This window comes from Falco rusticolus, chromosome Z, assembly GCF_015220075.1.
Source record: "Falco rusticolus isolate bFalRus1 chromosome Z, bFalRus1.pri, whole genome shotgun sequence".
Lineage (NCBI taxonomy): Eukaryota > Metazoa > Chordata > Aves > Falconiformes > Falconidae > Falco > Falco rusticolus.
Genome location: NC_051210.1, coordinates 47,743,716 through 47,762,340, shown reverse-complemented (window position 1 = coordinate 47,762,340; position 18,625 = coordinate 47,743,716). Strand labels below are relative to the sequence as shown.

The 18,625-nt window shown below is 37.7% G+C and overlaps 1 protein-coding gene across 3 annotated transcripts in view; it reads left to right on the top strand.

Annotated features, from left to right (window-relative positions):
- The window catches only part of FOCAD (focadhesin), a 123,373-nt gene that overhangs the window by 40,718 nt on the left and 64,030 nt on the right, over positions 1 to 18,625 (top strand). For all 3 annotated transcript variants that reach the window (XM_037372744.1, XM_037372745.1, XM_037372743.1), the window contains exons 13-16: positions 4,734 to 4,838; positions 5,233 to 5,334; positions 5,841 to 5,971; positions 7,543 to 7,669. In XM_037372744.1, coding sequence (XP_037228641.1) covers positions 4,734 to 4,838; positions 5,233 to 5,334; positions 5,841 to 5,971; positions 7,543 to 7,669 — 465 coding nt within the window. The remainder of the gene's footprint in view (positions 1 to 4,733; positions 4,839 to 5,232; positions 5,335 to 5,840; positions 5,972 to 7,542; positions 7,670 to 18,625) is intronic.

The window sequence follows — 18,625 nt, the reverse complement described above, 5'->3', positions numbered from 1 at the left end:
ATTTCTTTTCCTGAAAGCTTGATTTAACCCAAACAGGTTCTTGCTTTGAGGTTATTGAATCTTTGGTATGCAAGTCTTCTTTTGGGTTCTATTTCATTTAATCAGGAGGTCAATTTTAGTTTTCTTCCTGTGTACTGAAGAATATAATTTTCTCTCGGGCAGTGCTGTTGTCCCTTTGACATGGGTGAAGTGGGGAGTATAACTGCATTCTGCATAGCTTAGTCTAAAATCATTACTGTTGGAGAGTGGAAAGGAAAGGTAGAGCAGCAAATTAAATCTTGTGTTATGAGTGAAGGTTTCATTTTTCTGTTTTTCAGTGTTAATGCAGAAATCTTATTACTGAATTTTGACTGGGACCAGAATTGATGTTAATCAAACTCTGCCATGTGCTCATGAGTTTGGAATGACATGCTCCCCCCACCTGCGTTTGTACTTCAAAGAATGTTATGATAGCAAGGACTATTCTTTATGAAGCAGGATTTATAAAATATCAATGAAAACATCTGTGTGCTTATCAGCATTGTTCTCACATCATAGCCAAAACACAGCACTTTACTAGCTACTAAGAAGAAAATTGACTCCATCTCAGCTGAAACCAGTACAAAGTTTTTTACTTGTCATACAAGAGAAAATCTGAGAGAAACTAAGAACAATGAGTTATGTTGCTTCTCAGGGTACGTTGCATTCAGAGGTATCTTACTTCTTGTTAGATTTTAGTCTTTCTTCTGCAGGACTGTTTATTCTGGATGAGTTAATTTTTTAATGAGAGAGAATCAGATTGTAATTTCAGAGCAACTTGCAAAGAACCACCACTGTTCTGGTGTAAGTCGGGTTTACAGCCACTTGAACAGGAGGAGTGTTGCCCATCTCATAACCTACCTTGAATTGTTGCAAAGTTGGTGTGACTTTATACAGTTAATGGTAATTTAGAAATACATCAGAATTATCTCTGCCTACAACTGTCTGGGCTACTTTGGTCTGCTGAGACAAGGTTGTTCGGTTGGCCTGGGAAAGAATTGGTTAAGAATGTTGGTTGAGAATGTTCGTGCTGGAGAATACAATGTAAAATCTAATCTTGGTGGCTGACTCTTTCTTGAGGTCCATCTGTTTTACCCTTAGCTGTAAGGTAGTAATAGTGTTTATTATAGATTCAGCTTTTGGGAGTGAAGAAGCAAAACAAAAGACTGTAAAAAACCAAAGCTAGCAGTATACTTCAGGTCAGAAGCTAAATTTGTCACTTAGAGCTTTGCATATTCAGATGAGCTATTCTCACTGCCACCTTCAATGCTGATCTATGCTATAAGATATGCGCAGTTAGATAAACAAATAACCTCCACTTAATTATCTCTGAAATTCTGAAAGTTGATTGACATATTTTATTACACATTGGCTTTTGAAACCTACAGTTGAAGCCTCGATTCCTATAGAAGCATCTATACAGATTTCCAGTTGTCTGTTTGCATAAATCTAACAGTTGTGGTATGTGTAAGGCAGGATGCTTAATTAACCCACTTGTAATTTACATTTTCTATGTAAAAAAATAAGTAATTCATCTAATGGAAGAAGTCTTGCTCATACAGCTTTTATTTAGAAAACTGATCATTATGTGGTATAATTGGAGGATTGAATGTTCTCTTTGAAATATTGGTGCTTCTTAGGAAGTTTTTTAGCTTGACAGATCCTGCATCATCTCTGTCTCTGATACCTTATTTCTATATTGCTCATCTGCCATTCATTTTTTATGTAAGAGGTAACTTAAAATAAATTAACCTGTACATGTTGTGCTTTCACCCCAGGGGGCAGCTGAGCCCCACACAGCCACTCACTCCCCCCTGCTGGGATGGGGGAGAGAACTGGAAGAGTAAGAGTGAGAAAATATAGAGGAATGAAGCTGGGTTAATTAGCATTGATAATATACAGCTGTGGGCTGGCTTCAGGGGCTGTGGGTTGGCCGATGTAGATAAGGTGCAGCTGTGGCTGGTTCTGTTAAGTGATTGAGAGCAAATGGAAAGAGAGCAGCCAAGGAAGAAGCAAGAGAAGAGAGAGCGTGCCCTGGATGAGGAGGGGCTAGAAGAAGACAGCAGAGGGACTGGCATGAAGAGTGTGTTGGTATGAGATGGTAAAACATCTTGCTGGCTAGTTTTGAGAGTGCTGCGACAAGAAAACTAATGGGTTGAGATAAAGACAGTTTAATACGGAAAACAAAAGCTAAGTGCATAAGCAAAGCAAAATAGGGAATTCATTCACCACTTCCCTTGGGCAGGCAGGTGTTCAGCCATCTCCAGGAAAGCTGGGCTCCGTCACGTGTAATGGTTACTTGGGAAGACAAACGCCATCGCTCCAAATGTCTCCTCCCTTCCTCCTTCCGCCGGCTTTATATGCTGAGCATGACATCATACGGTATGGAATATCCCTCTGGCCAGTTGGAGCCAGCTGTCCCGCTGTGTCCCCTCACAGCCTCTTGTGTGTGCCCCGCCAACTTGCCAGCAGGGCAGCATGAGAAAGGGAGAAGGCCTTGACACTTCGTGAATGCTGCTCAGCAATAGCTAAAACATCCTTGTGTTGAGGTTTTGGTCACACTGTTGTGGTCACAAATGCAAAACATAAGCCCATACTAGCTACTAAGAAGAAAATTAACTCTATCCCAGCCAAAACCAGTGTCCAGCAAAAGCTGGAAAACTGCCCAATTTATCTTCAGTCCAAAGGTCTGAAAGAAAGGGGACGGAGGGTGCTAGCTAAGAAGATGCTTTTGGTTTGGCATAAACAGGTGGGAAAAGAAGGCACTGTTGAACTGAAAGTGCTCCTGGGTGTGAATGTCTGCATAAATGAGGATTACCTTATATTCTCAGGATGTTTTACTGGTTTTGCTTTGAAAGATTGACAGTAAAGCCAGTCCTCTGTCTAGGCAGGTGATGGAGTGATGATTACCTCTACAGGTGGTAGACAACAACCTGGGGTAAGAGAGAGAGGGAGACTAGTCAATTAGGTAAAAATGAGAGGAAGTTCTGGTTTATAAAGGGATTTATTCTATATAGGAATGTCAAGTAGTATTTGGATAACCAGAGAAAATAATGTATTATGGTTAATTCCTTAGGTATTAAATATAGATTCCAGATAAATGTTTTTCAGTTTATGGAAGCACAAATCTGGATTGCTTAACTGTAAAGATAGCGATGTCTTGTAGAACAAACTACTTTTTATTTTCGATAATTTGGAGCCAATAATTACAAAGGGAAGTATGTGAAACCTCAGAGCTCTTGGATTTTTATTCATTATTCCTGCTCTGTAGTTTCTGTGGACTGAGGCAGACCTTGGTACAGTGCAGAATTTTATCATCTGAAGACATTGCTCATGTAAAAATGTATGTTGAGGGAATGTTGTAGCAGAATTTCCCATAGCTATGTTTTTGAACCACTATATGTATAAACCGACAATATGTGTTTGTATATATATATATATATATGTATATATGTGTATATATATATAGTGGTAGCTTTACCAGGATAAATTTTCAGACATCTAAGATTGTTGAATTACATATTGGATTGAAGATTAAATCAAATCTTGTCACTGGGTTTGAGAGTTACTCAGTCTCCTAGCTCAACCCAGTACGTATGGGATTTAGTACACATTTGTTTTTCTGCTTTAAGCCTCCATTCTTGGACTCACTGAAAAGGTTTTCTGAAGTTACAGTAATTTAAGGTTAAAGAGGAAAACTTTTTCAGGGGTGACTCACTACAGAGGTAGACACTAAAAGTGAAATGGAGAACTCTATACCTGTTCACCATGTAAGGAAAATAATTTTCTGAAAATTCAGAAATAATTGTGTCTGCTTACTGCTGCTAATTACCAAGTTTTCTAATTAGCTTTTCTGTTCTTGGGAATGACATTGTCTTTTAACACAAGTTTTAGCTATGGAAGACTAACCCATGTGGCTAAGTGAAAATTGTTACTACTGTATAAAGGCAGAATGTAAACCAGTGCTGTGTAATTACTTTTAAGTACCTATAAAATCAAGTGGGGAAAAAAAGCAAGGCCCTCATGAGTAGATTTAATTTTACAATGTAATGATACGAATGTGCACAAGAAAAAACTGAAGGACCTGCTGGTATGAAAATACTGAAAATCTGATCTAAAGAAAATGGGAATGGAGGTAAATAAATCTCCTTTCCTTCATGGTCACCTCAGGGGCAGCTCTGTGGAAGTTTTGTACCACATATTAAAGAATGCAGTAAATTATATTGTATTATATAACAGGTTTGTGAGATATGATAGTAACATCATCAGAATTCCTCCGTAATGACAGAGCTGATTTGGAATAGTTTCTCCATTGATTTGGTATGCATTTTAATGTACCATTTTCAATCACATGTTCCTTTCAGTGTGCCTGTAATGGAATATCAAGTAAAAATGAATTTGTTGTGGAAATTAGATTATTGCAGTGGTTACAGCTAAACATGCATAACAGGGTGCTTTCTTAGGATCTTAGAATCATTTAGGTTGGAAAAGACCTTTGAGATCATCAAGTCCAACTGCTAAGATGATAACTTAGAAACAAATTGTAAGTCTTACGAGTTTGCAGACTAGAATTTTCCTTTCTCTTTCCTATTAGCAGAAAAAATAATGAAAAAAAGGCAGGAGTTTCTAAGATGTTCTGACAAGGTTACTATCTGATGTAAGATACCAGGTTGGCAGCCTACTTCCAAATTTATTTCCTGTTTTTTTTATTTTAGGTCCCAACTCTGATCCCAGTTCTGATATTTAAATTGGGAAGACCTTTGGAACCTGCACTTTACAGGGATATATTGTATACATTGCCTACACTGGGTGTACACAAGGTCAGAATGAAAAATTTTTAGTACAACAAAAACTGTATCATTTATTTGTAAAAAACTATTTAGACTGAGCAATGCATAGCTTGCTTAAAGTAACTGATTTGTAAGCTTCAGCATACCTTTCTGATATTTTGGATGGCATATGACATTTGCTTTAAAGAGTGAAATGTACATCATGCTTTATCTGCACTGTGCCATCATTTTATATCTGACGAAGATGCTCTTGGGTTCGTTATGTACTAAAGTTTTTCAGAAAATTACTTCCAGTTTTTTACCAACATTGCAGTTGGACGGTTATCTGCTGTTGTACATGGTTGTAAAATAATGATTTGTAGGTTAGTCTTTGTTCTTGGCCATAAAAAGTAACAATGACATTTGGTTAAAAAATTTGTTTCAGGTTTGTGTAGCTCAGATTCTACGTGCCATATACATGCTGGGGAGCACGCCAAAGCTCAGAGCAATTACTTTGCGGCTGATGACATCCTTATGGGAAAGACAGGTTAGAAAATTATTGTAGTGTCACTAAGTGTAGTTGAAAAACTTCATTACAACTAACGAAGAGAGGAAATTAATTTTGAAACATTGCTTATACTGGTATCTCATTATCAGGAATATGAAGTAAATGGTGGGTATTGCTTCTGCTTTAGTAAAAAATTTCAATAGTATGTCCTTCATGAAACCTGCTTTTCTTTTCATCATGTCTCAATTATTGCAATTAAGGGGAAAGAATTGTTTGAAGGACAGCTTTCTGATTTTCATAATGTGCAGTAAGAACAAGACCTTTAGATGGCAATAATTTGCTGCTTTGTTTGTGAAGTAGCAATAGAGATTTGGTCTGCAAAAGCCAGAACTCAGTGCAGCATCAGATTCCAATGATGACAAAAACCAGAGTATGGAATGCAATAAAAGTAGTATTTAGAGGTCATGTAAAAGTGATAGCAATTGAAAATCCTGTCACTAGCTTTTGAAGGTGTGATGATAGCTTTTAAATTACATCTTTTCTAGGATCGAATTTACCCAGAATTGCAGAAGTTCTTGATGATGTCGGATACACCCTCTTTGTCTGTTGACAAGGAGGTTCAGTGGGAAAAGCTGGTTGCTAAAGCTGCTTGTATAAGAGACATATGTAGGCAGAGGTAAGCACAAGCATTATCCATCTTACATCTTTGTAAGGGAAAACTATTTATTTATTTATTTACTTCCAGAAATTCTGTATAATTATTTTTACCTTCTCTGTTGTATTAATTGAGGGTAATATTTTTCTAGTTGTATGAGGTACTGACTCGGGCATTGCTAATCTCAAGAGCTAGTAAGTTTTGGGGGTTGTATTATAACTAATAGAAAGCATGTATAAATAACATTAAAATTACTTCATCCTGAAACAAAACATTATGAAACAAAAAAATTATGAAAAGAGAGTGATGAAATATTAGAAGAAACAACCCATGTCTATCTTTTGATCTATTTGAAGAAAGATAGGGTGCTTTTCTGAAAAGTGTATTTTCTCACATGCAGATTGCTCATCTTTATTCAGATACACTACTGACCACAGAACACAGTTGTACAAGTCTAAGTGGATGATATATTGATACTGATTCTTTCCAGCTCTAACAATCCATGAATATCAGTACTTGACAGTGATTTACAGTTTCCATAAAGATTATTTTTAAACACATTATCACTTACTTCCTGGTTTTATGTGCACAGTAGCATCTTTTCTCTGTCACCTATCTTTTGGTTTCCACTTTTCGCTTTCTTGAAGATCAGTCACAAACAGCTGGGAACATTCATGTATCTTTCCATCATCAACTAAAAAAAAAATATTCTTAAATAAAATATCCTTTGCTTTACTTCATCAACCTTCTTGAATTTTGCCAAACAGCATTTTTCAAGAACATGGCAGGGGGCGGGGGCAGGGAAGTAAAAAGTAAGAGATAAATCTCAGTGCAGCTGTAATATTCTTTTTAGCAGGTAAGTGGTGTAGTTAGAGTTCAGGTGTATCACGTTCTTTGTGCACTTAGAAATTATTTGGAAGAAAGTAAGAGTAAATAGAGAAAGTCTGAATGTTCCATGCATATAAATCACCTAGCCAGGTGCTATTTACCCCAATTTTGTATAGAAACAGTATAAGGAGCTGCTGAATATGTGGTTGACACCTCCTAAACCACTACCTGATAAAATTGAATGGAAGTGAAAGGACTGGAAAACAAACAAGCAGCCCATGCAATCACTGAAGGAGGGACAAATGACATTGCAGCAGGAAAAAATTCGGAAAAATATTCGTGTCTGAAATAAGAGGGCCAGAAGACTTTTGCTGCCAGAATCTCTGCAATACACAGTAGTGAGATAGAAGGCTGCAACAAAGAAACAGAGGAGTGTCTAATAGCCCAGGTGGATTTTCCTTTTAGGTCACTTCTTGAATGATGTAATCTTTTAGCACTCACAACATCCTTGAACAAAAACTTCCATATCTTAAGCACATGGTGATCTTTTATTTGGAACTTGATGTCTGCTGATTTAATTCTCCATATCACATAGCCTTTAGAGCTCTCTATCATCTTCTTCCTTGTATCTTTCTTTTTTCTGGCCCATTTTAGTATGTTCTAGTTGTCACTTAAAACCAATACTCAGTACATTTTTGTGTATATAATAGAACTTGTGTGTATGCATGAATATTGCCTTGTTATCTTCATGTTTTTTTATTCAGACCATACCAGCACGGAGCAGACATGTTGGCTGCAATTTCCCAGGTATTAAATGAATGCACAAAACCTGATCAAGCTGCACCTGCTGCCATAGTGTTACAGGGTCTTCAGGCACTTTGTGAGGCTGAGGTAAGATTAAATTGGTTTGTCCCTGTGTTTCATGTTTTGCTTGTGGATCATAGACTATTTACCTACATGGCCTTTTATTTTTAAGAGTACATTGGATTGTTACAGAATTATTTTTTTTCTGACAAATTTAATTTCTCTCTTCCAACATCAGTTAATTGTTCCTGGAAAATGATATTGTGAACTTCTACAACAAGTCAGCCCTTCAGTGCATGGGTTGGAATTTTAGGTCAACTGTGCAGTTTGTTTCAAAGACATCCTTTCACGCGTTTTTCCTTGAGATTTGCGAAGAACAGCTGTTCAGCCCATAATTCTGACTGGCTGAAAAGTACATAACTCGTCTCTTTTTTGATAACCTTCTTACTGGCCTGCCCTGCTGGGTCTCATTCTCACAGTGTGCCTGATAGGGAGTGAAATCACTTGTAATGGGGAGGCTTCTGTTTTACTCTAATGCATCCATTACTTACCGATAAAGAGGACAAGTAAGCATTGGAACATACTGCCCAGAGAAGCTGTGCTGTCTCCATTGCTGGAGGTTTTCACACTACTTTTGAATACAACTCTGAGCAACTGGGTCTGATCTCACATTGACCCTGCTGTAAGCAGGAGCTTGGACTGGAAGTATCCTGAGGTCTCTTCCAAACCAAATTGCCCTGTGATCCTATGATACCCTTTCTTTTCACAGTGACGTCCCAGACGTGGTGATGCAGGCACAGACATGGTATGAATCACACTATAGACTAGCTGGGGACTATGCAGGCCATCTAAGTTAGTGGACTAATGATAGCCTGCAGGACTGTTTGGTTACCCATTCTCTGCCAAACAACAATTTTACGTCTATCCAGTTCTTCACGTTTTAGAGCACTGTTTACTGCAGTGAGGCAAATCCAACAAAATCCAGCCATTGCCAGATGATACATTTGAAATCATGTCTGCACTTAAAGGACAACACAGTAAATGGTTAGCAGCCAATACACATTAGTATTCAATATAGTTGAAAAGCTTCACACAATGGCTACTTAGAACCAACTTATTCAGGTTAATTACTGTGTTTGCTTTTGATATGGAGTTTGGCTCTTAATGTTGTCGCATAGGCAGGTTCATTACCCAGTGTGCAGTGCCAATTCATATATCGACTTGAGGAACTGAGGTATTTCTATTCTTTCATTCTAGTTTGTGCAAAGTAGGGAGCTAGGTGGTAACCCACAGATGCTTAGCTCCCCAATTGTTAGAACTTTACACTATTTATACAGTTCAGCAAACAAAGACATTGGTTACAAGTTACATAGTTCCTTCATTACTTAATACTTAGTTTCCTACTTGTAACACAAGTCTCTTGCTTCTCATGTTAATTAGTTCACATGCTCGGTCTCAACTTCTTTTTGGGTCTGGGGGATCTTGAGTCGATGGCCAATGGGTCAGTGCCAGAATTACCTTTCCCTTGGTTTTCCCTTGCTGAGCTCATTCCTTATGGTGAGCTTCCAGTCAGCTCATCTATTTTGTGGGGGTGCTTCCCTTTGAAGTGACTGTTTCAGACAAAGGATTTACCAGTGCTTAACAAAGCGCTTAGCGGGACATACAAAATACTCATATCTTGAATTAACCATTAACAACTCATTTGTTTCAATTGTCCTAAAGTCAAACTTCTAACAGTACATTTGATTTTATTAATCATCCCCCATCATTTGATGTCATTGAGGTCACATAGGTTCTTTGAATGCTGGCCTCAGTGTTTACGCAGTGGTTTCCCAGGCTGAACTGTATTTAGACTGCGTGCTGGAAAGAAGCACGAGCTAAGCCTATGACACATGTCACATACTACTATGAAAACCTCATTTGAGAGCAGACAATACCGTACCACTGTTGAGAAGTGGAAGGCTGAGACAACTTCAGGTACTCAAGATGGAAGGAAGGGGAAAGAATGTCCTTGTGGACAGGTACCAGTTTCTCCTGTCCTAATTCTTACAGGTCTTCCTCATCTTGCTTTGTTTCCCCAGTTTCATGCCACTGTAATGTACCTGCCACCCAGGTATGCTGAAGGTTTAGTAGAGAGTTTTCTTGTCGTTTGGCAAGCTGGCTAACCATTTGGGTTAAGTAATGTAGTCTGTCCCTTATTTAGTATTTAGACTGCAGTTTGCAGTGCAGAAGCCTTAAACAGCATAACCACAGAGGTTGGTCAGAGGGTGCTTTCTCTCTCTGCCACTGTCTCAATAGATAACCATGGGAAAGGGATTTAATCTCTTTGAGCTTTTCCATGGGCAACTGCTTAGGTACCTGATTCTAGCAAGCACCTAATTTTCAGTCAACTTCTGCACCAGTACAACAAGTTATGTTTTCATAATAGTGTTGACATAGGTGATGATGTAACCTTATAACCATGTGGTTTTATCAAAGCTCAAGTTCTCGGAGTCTCAGAAGGGCTACTTTGTAAAAGTAACACTATAATAAAGTGTGCTGCAACATTGATATTTTTGTTGTTGTTGAATACTGTGGAAGAATAGTTTTCCATTTTGTTGACTGCACTAATTGTTTTGTGTAAATGTAATGGCTTTACCCAAAGTGCATACTACATGAATAGCATTAAAAGTACTAGCTTCACTTTTGCAGGACTCACAAGAAGAGCTAGCCCTCCCTCCATCTTCCCCTTTTAATTTTTTCAGTAGCCATAACAAAAGGCCTTCAATGAATAGTGCACAGTAACTTGCATGTCAAAAATGTAAAATACACACAGTTCCTGCTGGACTACATTTCCTATTTCTGGGCAAATATTTTGGTTTTTTTTCCCAGTGATTTCAACAGAAGCCAGTGTACTTCCTATAAGGCCATCTATCCTGGCATCTAATCAATTTCATGTATCAAGTACTCTATGCAAACCAAGGAATTTTCAAGAATGAAAATGCTAGGCATAGTATTTAAAACCCCTTTCCAAGCTTTTTGTGGAAGTGGGTTTCTTGCTGTTTATTCACTCAGTCCATATGTATTTGTGTATTGATCTGAAAGAAACTAGCATAGCAGAGTAATATAATGAACTGAAAAATTGTCTGAGAATAAATTATGTTGACTTAAGTTTAACATTCAGGAGGAATTACAAAGCTAGATGTTGTTTAAACAGTGTATGCTTAAAAACTACTCTTAAAATGACGAGTTTGTGTTGAGATGCTATCAGAGGATCATTATCTTCTTCTTGGGCTCAAGTTTCTGCCAGTTTCACTTTCTGAGGTCTGATTTACTTCTCATGCTCTTTTTGCCTTACTTTATATCCTTGGCCTTGTACATAGTTAACATCATGATTTCAGTTTGAACTCTTTAGCCAATAGTGTAGGTGCAGTTCCTTACCTGTGCAGATCTGCTGTTGAAGGGCACTGCCAGGCTCCCAAGGATGATCTCTGTATAGGTAAGGTTTTTTCCACATACAGAATTAGTGAGTAAAATAAGTTGCATAGGAACCTTATTGGCCTGCGTTCAGTCTAACTGGTCTGGGGAACACCCAGCCTCAGGATATTTCCCATTTTACTTGATTTCCCTATTACCTGCTACGGCTGCTAAAAGTGCTGCGGCTGCTTTTTTTTTTTTCCCCATCTGAACTGTGTGATTTATGCCCTCACTGAATGAAAATGGTGTTACCAGCTGCACTTTCAAGTCAGCTACCAAAATCCTTTTTAGTGCGTCTTCATCACTGGCGTGATTTCTGTATTTTGGAAGCTGGAAATGTCAAAGATATTGTGGCAATTTTTCCTGTTACAAATGCACTATGTTGTATCGTACAATAGTTTGAGTTGGAAGGGACCCTTAAAAGTCATCTAGTCACAAACAGTTCCTCCTCCTGCATCTGTTTCTGTACCCAGCCTCTTTTCATCTTGGAAGCATTCGTTGCAGTGGCAACTTTTGTTTTGTGTCCCTTGATTACGATAGGTGGCTTACTAGTGTTACCATGTTGTTTTCTTCTCTTCTTCTCCCTGTTTTTGCTTCCCAAAGCTTTGCCATTTTACGTATTTTGACATTTCATTTGCTTTTTTTTGCAAGGCTGGAACAGATTTTTAACCTTGTCTTCTGGTTTTGCTAATAAGATAGCTAGTACTCTTGCACTTTTTGTAAGAAATGGTATATAGTGATAGCTTGAGAGACACTGGATAGCTTCAGCAACACTAAATTGAGCAATGTATTTTAGGTGGAGAAATTACTGCTTTGTCTAGTAGTAAGAAGATTTTATTTTTTTCAGAGCACATAGCATGATTTGCAGTGTTACTAGGTTTTGCCGAAACTTTGTGATCTAAAACACTGACAGTGGCTCTTAATTTGCATGTTACTTCTTTTTGTTTGGTCTTCAACTTCATGTTGGATTCATTGCGGACACAAAATACATTAAGGAATTCTATACTTTAAGTAATTATAATCTGTTAGCAGAAACTGGAAAACTACTTATGTAGGCCACAAAAATAATTCCCCTTTTGTATCTGACATTTCAATGTAAGCATTTTTCATTTGAATGTAGGCATACTCTGTAGACAAAATGGTCATGGCCAAACTTTTTACTGTGGAAATGGCATTGAGGAGCGATTTGGCTGTTAATCCTCAGGACTAATAGTAGTGCATCTGCCTCTGCGGCACCATTGTGTTGTCGAGTCAGCTGGATTTGGAGTATTGGGCAAAATAAAGAAGATGGTCTTATTTACTAATAAGTATCATTTATTCCTAAATCATATTTGTCCATAAATGTCACAGGGCAGCCAGTGTCATTTTTTGTTATCACAGTGCAATACTCTCTGACCAGGTTATTTTAGATATTCCATGCATGGAAGATACAATATGTAATGTCAAATTACTTGTTTAAAGATAGTTGTTACACAGGATTTCAGATTCAGCAGGTGGTACAAAACGTACTGAAATCGCAATACAAATGTAAGTTATATTTAGCAAAATACAGCAATTGCAATATACAGTTCAGTCACAGTACCAATTAATGATTCCCATTACCCATCTCTCACTGTCATGTTGTTAAGTGTCCCCAGTTGCCAGGAAGGAATATGGGGGCTGAAGTCAGCTCAAGCCCCTTGCTCACTTCGAAATTCTCTTGTTGGCTGTCTAGTTTTTATACTATATGTTGGGCTGAGCCATGTATTTGCTTCCCCATATGCTGATCTGACTGACTGAGAGACATGTTCACACTCTTAATGAACTGGGGAGAAGCATTCATACCATTGGTTGATCCACTGAACTGTTGATAGCTGTGTATCTAAAACAAAGGTCGTCTTTGTGTTGAGTCAGTTTCTTTGCAACAGCAGTGGTCAGTCCCACCCTGCATTATTCTCTGAGCTTCACGGGCACATCACCTTTGCTGGTGTGACCCTTATATTGTAGGGGTTTATTGGTCCGTCACAGTGTGTAATACTTAAAGGGCATACCATTGCTTTGCATTACTTTTGGCAAGTTGCACTGATTTCTGTAGCTGGCTATTAAGAATAACACTTTGCAGTAGAGGGTGTGTCTGGTAGATTTTGCGGTGATGTTCCAGAAAGATTCCGATAGGTTTTATCCTAATTGCGGTTCAGAGGAGATTCTGAATTTCAGGCAATCGTAATGAAAGATGTGGAACTGCTCTGCAATAAATAAAGAATACCACATGTTCACTCAGTTACTGACACATTTACTGTCTGGATATACTGATTCAGTTTTAAGGTTTTATCAAAAAGATAGAAAGGAAGACATAATTAACAAGTAGCTACCTGGGGATCATTTTGGGACAATGACAGACCGAGGAATCTATTTTATATTTCTGCTGAACCTACTGGATCGTTTTAATAAGAATTGCAGTTGTACTGGGATACGCTTTTTTCTGTTTTGCATACTCTAGGAAGAGATACTAAGGTTGCTAAGAGGTAATGGAGTTGTTTAGAATGCTGTTAAACAAGACACATTGCCAGCTGTGTTTTCTAGGTTATTTCAAAATGCCAGTTCTACCCAAGTCATTTTTTCAGATTGCCAGAAGTTTTGAGCAGTATAAATATGTTTACTTCAAAAAAATCAAGAAGAAACCCCCTTTTCTCATTTCATGTGGTGTTTTAGGATAGAGAACACGTAGACTATAAGATGATGGCTACAGCAGCACTGTGATCACAGGGAACAGTCAGCTATGGTAACCACAACCAAAAGGCTTCAGAGCTGTTGTTATGCAAGTGTTGTGGTCCATGATCCACCCAAAAGGAGAGGAATCTTGCACCTTGCTTTCATTGGAAGAGGTTGTGACACCTGCAGATATCAAAGGGTGAACCCAAACAACCATAAAGAGCTAAGAAATATAACAAGCAATTTTTGGACCTTATTTTACAGTTGTTAAAGCTACCATTTCTCCTTTAAAAAGCAAGTGGAATAGTCCCTGTGTAGCCTAATCCAGTTGGCCCTCCTTTGTGGGGTGGGGTGGGCTAGGTGACCTCCAGAGATCCCTTCCAACCTAAGTTGTTCTCTGAGTCAAGGATTCTGTGATAGACTTGGTACGCCAGACTTGCTGAGGTGTGAATGGGTATTTGTCTCAGAGCAGATACTGCTTAAAATTATGTGCTGCTCTGACTTGCTTCCCCCCTAAATCAGAAGTGAAATTCAATTTAAATGTTGTTGTTGCCTATTTTTTCCCATGATTTCCCTTCTTAGGACAGTAAGTCATCTGAAGCAAGTGTGCTTTTTCTGTATTTGACAGCAGTAAAATTTCTATTATTACAAAGATTTTATTATTTTATTATTATAAAGTGGGTTTTTTTTCTTCTAGCAAATATATTTTCAGTCGGTGCTTTTTCCAGCAGTAAGCTTGCTATTTTAAAATAAATTTTAAAAAACACAAGAGAACACAAATGTAACCCACAATGTACTGTACCAGAAGCACTGACAACTTGGATGGTTGTTAACGTCTCAAGATGACAATGATATATCCGTTTGAACAAACCTAGGATGAACAAAAAAACCCCAACAAAGAACATAAAGGTGAAAACAGACTTAAAACTTCCACCAAAGTATGACACTCGTGTGTCTAGATCTGTGAACATACATTTTCTGATTAACACTGGTTCTCTTTCTGCAGATAGTAATTGACTTATCAGTGTCATGAAATTCTCTTATCTTGCTAGTTTCATAAGAGTGTGTTGCATTTTTGGAGGACAGCTTTGTCCAGCTGAGCAGTGACTCTGGAATCACAGGGCTTTTCCTTCGGGGTTCATGACTGGCAGAGGCAGTTCATTACAAGATGTTTATCACAATCATCTCTTCCTCCGGAAAGACATCATGTCAAGGTTATTAATGCTTTTATAACATTTTTATTTATTTACTTTTAAAATATTTCTGTGTAAAGTACAACTCTCCTATCTTCCCCGCTGTTCCCATCTCCCTGCTCCATTGGTTCACAGTATTTCATTTAGTACGATGTTTTCTGTAGGACTGCCATTATGTTACCAGTCTAGAAAATTCCTTCTGAAAGAAGCCAAGAGAATTGTAGAGTCTTAACCTCTTTAAAAGTATTTCTAAAGGAAATCTAATGTTACAGCAACCGATGATGAAGTCCATTAATGACAGGCCAGAGGGCACAGCTGTGCTCAGTGATGGTTTTAACATCCTCTAGCTTCTGTATTTATTGGCTACTACATGATGTTTAGTGAGATTAAATATTCTTCAGATCGATTCACCAAGTTTATTTGGGTTATTACCCAGTCTGAAGTCATATGAGATCCACTTCAAATACTTAGTTGTCAGCATAATTTGGGCAGGCGGGACATTCTGTAAATTCTTATTTTTTTCTCAGAATGCAGCAGAAGTTTTTAAGTTATGGTATGTTCCAAGCTGCACTGCTTCTTCAGTTAAGACAAAAAAAACACCCCCACACATGCCCTTGTTGACAAATCTCTTCTTCCAAACCTGTCCTTGGATGGCTATAATTAATTTCTTTCTGTCCCAATTTAAAATTGAAGTAGAATTTAATAACCTGAATGAACTCATATTGTTTCTATTGTCCTTTTATAATAAATAAAAGTAATAATAATGTTTCTTCCTCTTCTAATACCAGCAGTGTTTAAAATGAGAAAGAAGTGACTTTCTGCAAGCTCCTGTGCTATAAACTGAGTATGCAATGGCAATGTGTTATTTTTGGTTGGGAAGCATACAAAGTAAACATGTCTTATATTGTGGCAGAAGAGGGTGTAATCACTTGAAGGATGTGTGTTTTCTTTTGAAGGCATCCAGTGAGAAATGAAACATACACCTGCAGTGTTTAAAAGTTATTTTTTGATACTTAGAAAACTTTCCCTTTTGCATTCTTAAAGAATACAGTTTCCAAAATGCTAGTATGTTATGATTTCTGGATGCGGCAATGCAGTTTTTCAAATGTTCCCGCCTCTAATTGCAAAGAACCAGAATTTGCTTGGGACCTCTTTAGATCTAACACTTGGATGCTGGGTTATTGAATGAAGTTTTCATGCTTTAACTGGCAGCTCTCAGAGTGGCATGTTGTAAGACCATCTGCTTTAGAGTGGGAGCTCTGTTGCAACTGTTCTTTGCAAAGGCAGAAACATTCTGGGTAGTGTTGAAAAGTTTTTGGATTTCCATCAAATTAAAGGTACTCTCAAAAGATCAGAACTATCATACAAGTGAGAGAGTTTCAATTTTGTCAGAAATGCCAAAGGAGCCTTGCTCAGTGGCTCTATAAATTGTGATTATCTAATTGAACATCACTGAACTGAAAATATTATTACTCAAATCGTAGTAATTTTTTTTTTTTGCAGTTTCATTGAATAAAGAATTTGATACAGGCTGGTGCTTATTTTTGTCACTGTGTTGAATTGAATGTGAAGTGAGGTTTGGATTCATAACACTGTGTTCCCAGTGTGGTCATGGATCCTAGAAATGTGAGCAGGTCCTCCATGCAGAACTTTTTAACTAGCTGCCAGAATTATATGTGCCTTTCTTGCCAGAGAAATCACTGACCTTGAAGAATTCCACTGATTCTTAATTGTGTTATTCAGCTTCATGCACAGCTATTTAATGGGACCATGATGAGAATGATTCTGGGTTCAGTAGGGGTCCAGAGTGCCACATACTGAGAATGCAAGAGAATCCTTGGTCTGGCTTACAGTTAAAATCCTTTATGCTGCTCAGGCCTGGCAGCATCTCAATGTTCTGCAGGACTTGAACCTTCAGTTCTTTGAGTTAATAATCTGGGTAAGATGAGAGCTGCACATCTTTGGATTTATGACAACTAATGGATACCATGCATCTGGGGTTTTGTCTCAGTGTCTGCCCAGTACCTCAAGACCTCATCCAAACTGAAGATTCTTTTTAGTACTTTTCTCCGTGCTTTAGAGCTTCAGGTAGGGGCAGTGTTATGATGAAGGGTCAAGTCTGAAACTTTGCTGGCAAAGTTTTTTGACAGCTAAAGCACTTTGTTTTGTTTTAATCTCCTTTTATTCAAAAACAACCCCCCTAAATACAAATACTAGGAAAGCAAATTAAATGGCATTCTTTACCTTTTGCCTTCCAGAGCAATACAAGAGCAGTGGTGAGTGAGGAAATGGAAACATTTGATAGTGAAAGGTTGGAAAGACCAACAAGAAAGTATGACTGTCATCTTAACAATTTTTGTTTAGTATGATCCAGCTTTTTATTCTCTATGGAATTAATCTGTTCAGTAATACAACTTGTTAGACGATGTATTTTGGAACTGTGTGTTATGTTTGGTGTGCTGGGATCCTGTCTGAGACAGCATGTTGGCAGTTGCAGTGTAGTAATTCAGTACATTAAGCATGCTAGAGATTGGCAAGTCATTGATTACAAAAACAGAAGTCAAGAGTTGTGTAAACTGGCATGTGTATATTGCTGTACTGAAGAATGCGCCTTTCTGCAAGTAAATTATGCCTATACTCTTCAATAAAATGTTTAGCATTTGGAAGCTCATTTGGAAACATGGGCTGTTTCTCTTAGCCAGCAGAAAAACTGAGTAGAAAAGCTGGACTCCCACTTCTCAAGGTAGGCATATATCAATAGATTTCAAATCAGTAGTATGTTTATATAATTTCTGCTGTTAGTTATGCATAAAGTAAAGAAAATAAATTGTTAAAATTGATTTTATAGTGAAATTATTTTGGTGTTGACAAAACTACCAAATTAGTATTTATTGCTTACAGTCTGCTGAGTACTGTGTCCTGTATAGCAGTTACACTGCATTTTGTGCCTAAGATGCTTACATGTGCATGATTGTGTGGAAAACAATCCTCAGTGGAATACTGTATAAGATGCCATATGATTATTGTAATACTATTGTTTATGTGTGAGTTGACACACCAGGTTTTTCAGAATAAGTGTTTTTCGCATACCAGATAGATGTGGTCAAAAAACAGTATGCTGTTTCAACGTAGCTGATAGAAGACCTTTGATAAATGTCGCTCATGCACATTTCACTTAGCTCCACCTGCCATGGGATTTAACAACGAAAATGCTAATACTTCTAATTCCAAACAGTTAGGACAAAGTGCAGTTGCCGTTGCTTAGACATGGTATGGGTACCTGCTAAATCTGAAACTTCTGTTAGATTGATGCCTGAGTTTATGGCCTTTTTTTCACCTGATAGCTGAAATTGGAGAATGTGTGTGATACTATAGGAAAGAATGAAATGAAACATTCTTGGCTAGGTAATAATTTTGTAGTCTTGCTAAATGACAGTATCAAATGAGACCACATGAATGCACAACTTTGTTTCTTTTCATATTAATACAAGGTTTATTTTCTGTTTCCAGACAACTAGCTCATTACAAAGTTAAAATTTGTAGATAATTTAGTTTAGTAAGAACTTACAGGACTAATAGATGTGTCTGCCTTTCTCAATACTGGAAGAGGTATTTTCTTATTCTTAGAAACTGTATTTTGAAAGATGGGGAAGAGAGGCACCATTTTCACTTGAATTGTTAGCATATCAGGTGTTTCTAGGCA